This window comes from Cynoglossus semilaevis, chromosome 19 (assembly GCF_000523025.1).
Source record: "Cynoglossus semilaevis isolate Cse_v1.0 chromosome 19, Cse_v1.0, whole genome shotgun sequence".
Taxonomy (NCBI): Eukaryota; Metazoa; Chordata; class Actinopteri; order Pleuronectiformes; family Cynoglossidae; genus Cynoglossus; species Cynoglossus semilaevis.
The window spans coordinates 13607716-13617201 of record NC_024325.1 but is presented as its reverse complement, the minus strand read 5'-3'; the positions used below and the strand labels follow the sequence as shown (position 1 = coordinate 13617201).

The following is a 9486-nucleotide window of genomic DNA, read 5'->3' as shown; positions in this document are numbered from 1 at the left end:
AGCCTTAATATTTACTGCTCTGTAAAATGCATTTCAGTTCATTTGCTGAAGCAACGATGATGTGCACGGTGAAATATTTGCATCACACTCCCTCCATGCAGCCCCGGCTGACAGACGGTGGGGTATTTTTTTTTCTTTTTTTTTTTTTTTTTTGCCTGGCGCAGTGGGCATATAGCAACCATCCCTGGGATGCATCATATAGTAGCAGCCTATCGCGGAGCTCCTCTGCTGGAGCCCGTGTTTTTGTTGTTTTTCTGCACAGCCCTGACTAACCTACATTCTCTTTACGCGGCGCTGCTGATGGGGAGGAGTTTTTCTTATCATCATCATCACCACCATCATCACCACCATCATCATCATCATCATCCTCCTCATCCTCCTCATCATCAACACCACTGTCTGTTGGGTATCCTCGTGTTTACGTGATTTGAACCTCTCTGCGTTTGAGGCCTGGATTATTTCATTTATTTTATTTTATTTTTTATATTAGTGGAGAATGAAGGGCCTGCTCTGCTCCAAACACGGGGTTATTTTGGGATAAATGCACGTTAGAGTCTGCAGTGCAAGGCAACTATATATGAATATATAAATATATATATAAAACTGATCAGATGTTACACTATAACAATGCATTTAATGTAAATTATACTATATACAGTATAGTATATCTATATGTAAACTATATATAGTATTTAATGTAAATTATACTATATATAGTGTATATATATATGTAAACTATATATATTGTATAATGTACATTAAATACCTTGTATATAATTGACATCTGATTTTCAAATTGGCCAAATTTCTGTTCAATAGCTTTAAAATTTTGTGATTAAACAAACACCAACGTCTGAAAGAAAAGCTGAAATATAAATAAAAAATACATATTGCGTTTAAGTTAATATTAACAGTAATAACAACAATGATTATTGTTTATTTATACATTTGTTTATGGTCCAGCTGTCCGTCGGCCGTTGAAGACATAAACAGCCGACGTGTCTTTTACTTTGTTGCACTTAACCATAAATATTGCTCAGAATTGACTCCACTCAGGTTAATGGCTCTCTGACAGCTGTGGGAAACAAAGTGCAAAGACGGCAGACAGCAATAAAGTTATTGATTTTTTTTTTTTTATCTCAGTTGAGTCTTTTTTTTAACCTGTTCATCAACACTGTGCTGCTGTCGCCCACTGCTGCGGTTTCCGCCCCATAAATGGGCTCATGTCAGTGGTTGGTTCAGACGGCCGTGTTTTATTGTGTTTGTTTTTGCAGATCGACCAAGTCGACTCCTTACAGTACAGTGAACAAATGGAGATCAATCGTAATGACGTGAAACATAACGATCGTTGTAGAAGTCAATGAATGAAATATTCATATTTTGTTTTTCCACCTCGTCGACAACGTGGCCGGAATCAAATCTCAGTGTAATTCTGTCATCGTTTTGTCGTTTGATTTTTAACGAACTGAAAGGCGTTTGGTTGTTGCACAGTCAATGATGTGCTTCTACATTTATCCCCAACCTCAGAAGACTTAATTAATTATAGAGCTGTGGATTGAACATGATGGTGATGAATTAGCTGCAGCACGGCGGCCTGGCAGGAGCAGCAGCCGTCACTGTGCTCAGCTAGTTAGTGATGATATGGAAACAAAGTGTTACTAATGACTTCCACCTGCCCCGCCGGGGCGTTCTGGAGTCAAACGAGTGCTGCTTCGACTTCCTGTTAGGGTTTAGACGTTATAAAGTTTTGAAAACACAGGGTTTCATCCTGGGCTTTAACTGGTGTTTTTTTTTTGTCCTTTTCCTTTTGTTCCAGGCAAAACTCCAGAAGACTACGGCAGCAGCGGAGAGTGCAGTTCTCCGTCTCCCATTCCAACGTTTAAGGAAGTCTGGCAGGTCAAAGTCTGGCCCAAAGGTCTCGGACACGCCCGGAACCTGGTGGGCATCTACCGGCTGTGCCTCACAGATAAAACTGTCAACTTCGTCAAACTCAACTCTGATGTGGCCGCCGTGGTGCTGCAGCTCATGAACGTCCGTCGGTGTGGTCATTCTGAGAACTTTTTCTTCATCGAGGTGGGCCGGTCAGCCATCACCGGCCCCGGCGAGTTCTGGATGCAGGTGGACGACTCGGTGGTGGCCCAGAACATGCACGAGACGCTGCTGGAGGCCATGAAGGCTCTGAGCGAGGAGTTCCGCCAGCGCAGTAAGTCTCAGTCCGTGGGGACGTCGTGCGGAACTCCTTCAAACCCCATCAGCGTCCCGAGTCGTCGCCATCATCCGAATCTGCCGCCCAGCCAGGTGGGCTTCACCAGACGGGCTCGCACAGAGACCCCGGGGAGCAGCACCAGCACCTCGCCTACGTCACGTCACGGGTTTCCCAGGGCGCGGACGGCCAGCATCGGGGCGCGCTCCGAGGAGGGTGGATCGAGCGCCAGAGGGACGTGGGCCAGTTCCAGCCCAAGTCTAAACGGATCCTGCTCCACTACACCCACGCTGAGGCCCAAACCCACCAGAGCCCCCACCCCCGCCAAGATTACCCTCAGCCTCGCACGCTACACGCCCAACCCTGCTCCCTCCCCTGCCCCGAGTCTGTCCTCCAGCTCTGGTCACGGCTCAGAGTGTGGCCTGGTGGGGGCAGCGGTGGGGGGAATGACCATTTGCTCCTACCCTCGTGTTTCTCAGAGAGTTTCTGTTTCAGGTTCACCCAGCGATTACGGCTCGTCAGACGAGTACGGTTCCAGTCCAGGAGAACACTCCCTGCTCGTTCCCAGTCAGTCTGGACATCACGTCCACGGAGAAGCCTCCTCCAGCTACATAGTGATGGGACAGCGGGAGGGTCTCCTCGGCTCTCACCACCGCTCCAAGGGCAGGAGGATTCTGCGGCGGTCGTCCAGTCGGGAATGTGAAGCGGAACGCCGACTGCTCAGCAAGAGGGCGTCGCTGCCTTTGGCAGCTCACGAGCGACGAATTCCTCACAGGAAGGATGAGGAAGATGAAGATGACGAAGAATACGCCGTCATGTCACAGAGCGCAAACAGAGGACCTGGGAAGAGGACGGAAAAACGCAGGGAGGGCGTGTCTGCAGGAGCAGCCGTGGACAGCGGCTACATGTCCATGCTGCCCGGCGTGACGTCGCCCCCTGTCTCGCTCCCCCTGTCAATAGAGATGTCTGAGGCCGGGGCCAAACCTGGGGCAGACGACGAGTACATGGCCATGACCCCCAACAACAGCGTGTCCCCCCCGCAGCACATGCGTCAGCCCAGCGCCGAGGGCTACATGGTGATGTCCCCCAACAGCAGCAGCTCCACAGACCTGCACGGCCTGGACATGTGGGACAGCAGGGCCAGTATTGAGGGCCGGGCCGCGAGCGACTACATGAACATCTCCCCCGTCAGCAGCCGCTCCGCCTGCAGCACTCCCCCGTCTCACCCCGAGCAGCATCAGCTGCAGCCCAAAATGTTCAACTCCTACTTCTCCCTTCCACGAGCCTATCAGCACACGCTCTACAGCCGCTTCGAGGAAGACCTGAACAAAGGGGAAGGAGGAAAAAAGGACGGCGCCGGGCATGACGGTGTCGGCCGGGGAGGGGGCGTGGCCTACAGCAAGAGAAACAAAATAGCGGTGGGCTCGGCGGGGGGCTGTCAGCTCTCCATGTCTTCCTCCTCCTTCTCCTCCAGCTCGGCCAGCAGTGAAAGCCTGGAGGACAAATCCATATCGGCAGGTCGAGGCCTGAGTTTGTTGAGAACCGGCGCAGAGTGCAGGAGCGCCGGAACGTGCACGAAAGATGGACGTCACCATCAGAAACGAGGGTCGTGCAGTAAGAGCCCGAAGCAGCAGAGGAAGGCTCGTCCTCTCAGCCTGACGTCAGACGTCACCAAAGCCAACACGCTGCCCCGGGTGAAGGAGAACGTCCCGCCGTCCTCCTCTCAGAACGTTGGTGAGTATGTCAGTATTGTATTCAAGGAAACCGACGGAGGACAAAGTGCTGAGTCAGAACGTGGACCGCCGGTGATCCACGGAACCCTGCGGCCTCTGAATCAACAACTTCTCCGCCACAGTAACCCTAACAACCTTCCCCGGAGCTTGTCTGTGCCGCTGTCCACGTCCGCCGAATACGTCAGCATGGATTTAGGAAAGTCCCTCACCCCGCAGTCCCCCGCCAGGTCCACACACAGCACATCACAGGGCCCACCAGCCGTCGTCCCCAAGGCCCAACGTGAACACGGCACATCCTCCCCCCTGGCAGCAGAGGGAACCAGCGGGTACAGAACGAAAGTAAAAATGGCCGCCGACTCCCAGAGCCCGTTCACAGACGACAACAGCGGCTCCGATCCCAGCATCTCGTCCAGGTCTGCCCTGCACCCTGGTCAGCCCTCGTCTGTGGATCAGCAGACCGCTCTGACTTTCTCCCCGGTCAAGTCTTTCCAGTCTCCTGAGAGGAGCAGCAGGCTGGTGCGCGGCGACCCGCAGGGACGACGGAGCCACCGCTCTGAGACGTTTAACTCCCCCTCTCACCCACGCCACCCACCCTCTTCTACCTCCCTCTTCACAGAGGGCAGTCAGGCAGAGAGCCACCGGCACGGCTTGGACTGCTCGCTGTGGGACAGCGGTCAGGCCGCTGCTCTGTCCGCTACACCTCCACCACATGCCTCCTCCTCCTCCTCCTCCTCCTCCACCTCCGCCTCCGCCTCCTCTGCTGCTGCACCAGGACTTAACTACNNCTTAACTACATTGACCTTGACTTGGCCATTAAGGAGGGCCCTCAAGCTGGAGTGGAGCGCACCGCGGCCGCCTACACTGTCGGAGGAAGCGCTGTGGGAGGCGGCCCCAGCTCCAGCTCCAGCTCCAGCCTCAACACTTACGCCAGTATTGATTTCTACAAGTCAGAAGAACTGAGAGCACAGAGCGGCAGAAAGGACGGACAAGGTAAAGAAAATAAATATAAAGTATTCTATTCTATAACTTACTGTTGATAAAAATGAACATTTTATAATTGGGTCATGCATAAAATATCAGTGATTTTTAAAGTGTATTTTAGATTTTAAACATTAAATTGTTATAGTCTTAAATTACTACATAACAAGTATCAAATTACTATATTAGTATTTGAATATTGTGTACCGTCTTTCCAGGCGATCAGGTCATTGTCCATCATGATGAAATTATTTCAGTGACATTTAAGGATTTATTAAATAGTTTTAATGTTAGATCAGAAACATTAGAATGTCTAATAATGTCAGGACAGAATTTAATGTGACTTTCAATATTCGGCGCAGAAAAAAAAACAAAAAAGAAAAACAACCCAAACCCACTCTCATGTCTGGCTCTTAGTCACTCCTTCCCCCTTTTCATCGTGGACTGACGAGCACCGCTGCCTCCAGCTGGTGGGCAGCTCTGAGTTCCATCAGCCTCTGGCACGTCTGTGTCTGTGGAGCCTCTTATTATCTACAAGTGGGTGTTCAGAGAGCGCGGCCAAACGATTTGTCTGCTGGTAATGAGCCATTTCACATCAATGGAGGTAGAGGGGACAGGATATGAGCCAGGTGTCGCTGGTCATGAGTGGGCGGGCGGCGGGCTGCAGGCCCAAGTATGAAGACGTCTTCAGTCGTGTCTTTACAGACTCTAGACTCTAGACTTCAGTCCTGTGACAGTACCACAGACCACCTGACCGACGTAAACGTGACGGATTCTTCGGTCGGCTGACGTTTCTGACGCCGATTTAATCGGGTTTTACAGTCGCAGCGGTAAAATGTGATTCAATAATGCACCGGCTGTTTGTAAACGGTTAAGAACCTCAGCTTGATCCACTTACACTAATGTGTGCAGTTTATCAGAGGACAATGGACAGTGACACGTGTCTCTACGCGCCGTAAATCAATGCACTCCGACTCTACAGTCGTCCACTGTGGGACCTGCGCGACGTCGTTCAGTGGATGAAAACTTGTCATTAAATATATTAATAAATTAAACTTTGATTTAATTATTAATTCATTAATATTAAAAAAATGTATTTATTTTCCCAGACTGTCATGATGTATTGTTTTATCTTACTTAAACTTTGATTTAATTATTAATTCATTGATATTATTTTTTTTTATTTATTTTCCCAGACTGCCATGATGACTGCCATGATGTATTTATGTTGTATATATGTTTTATCTTACCACAGGTCATCCCTGGTGACCTTTGAGAAAACACGTTGTGACTATAAATTCTCATTAAATATAAAATGTTTATTCAGGGATGTCTGCAAACACTACAGGCCACCGCTGGTACTGCACTCAGAATGACACTTGTAGGTAAACGTTGATCATCAAATCTTGTGTCTTAGCTCAGAGGACATTGATAACCTTAGCTTTTATTGTACGTCTTGCTCTTAAATATTACACCATGTGACACACCATGTGACACACCATGTCTTATCTGCAGTTCTGCTGATGGCAGCTTGTTGACAAGACAGTGAATGTTGACGTCTGCAGTCAGGTTTTGTAACTGAGTATTGAGTCACCAGTCATGTCCTGTTTACCCCTGTGTCCAACAGGGGCAGTAGATAAAACGTCAACACTGGAGATGTTGTTGTAACTGCCCCACATTTTCACTCGTCTGTGAATCGATCGTTACTTTTACTTTGACTAATTGTTTCGTTTTTTTTTCTATTCTCCTTCCAGATTGTTGATCCGTCCTGGTTTCTGAGCGTGATGAACCCGGTGCTACAGCGCCACCCTGCTGGACGCCGGATACAGATACTTCCTCATCTTGTTTGATTTGTTGTTTTCTGTCAACCAATCACACGCACTCCACTTCAAACATCATGGTTCTGCCTTGTTTTAAATGTAAAAAATATATATATAATTTAACTTGAAATAGATAAAGGATGACAGTGAAATCTGCGACAGTGATCGACCTCAGATCACTGTAGCCTCACCTCGTCCTGTCAAAGTCTGATCACGGCTTCCTAACAATCATTCAGCAAAGGTCACAAGGCTTTCAGGAAATACACACACACACACACACAGCAGAAATACCCATTGGTGCATTTCAAACATGCATTTTATGAATATATTTTAATTCCAAATGTACTTGTGCATATTAACACACTTTCAATTACTTTTTATTTTTTTACAGACTACTAAGGGTGTGATGATATCAAAAAACTGCAGGTACAGGTTAAGTACTGTCCCGGGGTAGTATCCATGGCATGACAGTAACTTCTCGGTTATGATGGTAAAAAGTCAGAGATTGACCTGATGTCCTGCCTAATGTTACTCTTTTTTTTACTCCATATATGGAACCTAAGACTCATTAGGTGAAATAAGTAAGAAGAGAAGACCAACAACACTGGTCTAGCAGAGCAACAGCTCCAGACACAGGTAACGTTTCTGCACTTCTCTGTCTAAATGATTACTTTTTAAATATCTTCATGTAAATGTGCCAGAAATCATTTATACACAGTATTATCACACTCATATGGGTATTTTGAAAAGTAAATCCTTCATGTGGTCACAGTTGCTGCTAGCACTAACCAAGCTAACTGGTGCTACAACAGATTAGCCTATTGATTATTTTTTATTATTATTATTTTAGAGACTATAAAATAAATTAAAGTAACAAAACCATTGCCTCACAGTCACAAAAACACTTGTCACATGTAACTTATTTATTAATTTATTAACTGAAGTGCAACAACAAAAAACAAAACAAAAGCAGAAGAGAACTATAATGCTAAGCTAACGGCTAGGCTAGGCTAGGCGAACCTGGTTGTAAATACGGCTATGTTGGTTCGTCTTTTTTTTATTTATTTTTTTTTATTTTATTTTAGTTATACTTTGATAATTTAAGCCAAGCTGGTAAATGTCCAGTGTTGTTTATAGCTGGAGGCTAAAGGAAACACAACAGGAAGTGACGCGATACTGTTGCATTCTGGTGGATTTTGCCTCTTTTATTAGCACCCACGTCATCATGTCATCCTTTGTCTATGATCCAAGTTGAATCCTGTATTTAGGTGACGCAGACTATCACTTAAATCTACAGGAGAAAAGACGTACAGCCTTAGCTGAGGTTTCATTCATGCACATACATATTTGAGTTGTTCTATACAGATGCCAAAAAAAAGCCTTGTTTTTATTTATTTATTTATTTATTTGCTCCAGACGGTGCTTCAAAGTCCTCTGTAATTTCTGAGCTGCGGCTCCTTGAACGTCGATCAATTGGCCTCTGTAATTTCTGAGCTGCGGCTCCTCGAACGACGTTCGATCGTAGAATTCATTTTCTGCTAATTTTTTTACGGTGAAGAAGAAAACGGCTTAAAAATCCCAGGAAGCATATGCAGTAGTTGCAAAATCCACAGGAGTGTGAGCTTGACTTAATAGTGCGTAATGTGATTACATTTACACTCTGCCACCTCAGCTGCAGCTGAGAGATGGAGGAGAGCTTTATTTTCATCCTTCTCATGACTCTTATGCTGTAAGTCTGCACTTTTGGTCCCTGCAGCTGCTGATGTGCAGTCACTCAGCACCGTGTTCACGCAGCACTGGGTTCCACCACACTGTTACTGCATTTTAAATCCATCAGATTCACAGTAAAAAGTTGTATTTATATTTTTATTTTCACATCTACTTTAGTTTTATTTTCGTGTAGTGAGTCAATGCTCTGGACGATATATATTATACAACTGTTTTTTTATTTTTTTTTGGGACACAACAGTCCATTTAGTATCAAAATGATCAGCACGGGTGAAGGTTGAAGGAGTTTGTGCCTGAAATATTCTCTCAGTATTGCAGTTTTGAAGCACCGTGGAGCAAGTATTTTCCAATTTCTTTTTGGTAGCTGGTAGTTTTTTTCTTTCCCCCTTACTTACTTACTGTATATTATTCTATAGTATATACTATAGTATATGAGTAGATGATGAAGCTATAGTACATACTGTAGTTTTGTTCCTCATTTGCATAACAGGTAACACAATTCTAATATAAAGTGACACATAACAGTGATATATAAGGTACACAGTATACCTACAGTATAATGATAAATACTCTATAGCCTAGATATCTATATACTCATTTATAAAGTGCCTCATTTTTGATTGTAGCTGTTTTTACACAGGTAATCTTGAAATGGGTTGTGAAAAAAAAAAGAAAAAAAAACTCGGGGGGATTTTTTTCTTCTTAAATTTAATTTAACTTAATTTATTTTATTTATTTGCTAGTTTCTCTCCAGAGTCTAAATTGTGCATATTTGAAACTTTTCCAATGACAGAAATCTTATAATATCAGCTCTCAGTCAACCGTGATCAAATTGCCTTACTGAATAAAAATCTCATTCGTTTTTTGCAGTGCCTAACACTTCAGCCACAATGTAAGCACTTCCTCACGCTCTTCTGTTTGGCTTTTATCAAACTGGGGTTCGGCCCAAATGTCAAAAAAAAAAAAAAAAAAAATAGGTCTCACTTTCTCACTGGGCTGTCCCCCCGCCCAACACTCCCGTCCC

General features: G+C 45.5%; 1 protein-coding gene across 1 annotated transcript in view; it reads left to right on the top strand.

Moving 5' to 3' along the window:
* LOC103395409 (insulin receptor substrate 1-B) overlaps positions 1-8205 on the top strand; it is an 8887-nt gene extending 682 nt beyond the window's left edge. Inside the window, exons 2-4 of the mRNA XM_008333113.3 lie at positions 1817-4673; positions 4721-4926; positions 6669-8205. Of these exons, the coding sequence (XP_008331335.1) occupies positions 1817-4673; positions 4721-4926; positions 6669-6676 (3071 nt within the window). The 3' untranslated portion in view covers positions 6677-8205. The remainder of the gene's footprint in view (positions 1-1816; positions 4674-4720; positions 4927-6668) is intronic.
* Positions 8206-9486: the final 1281 nt, after the last annotated feature.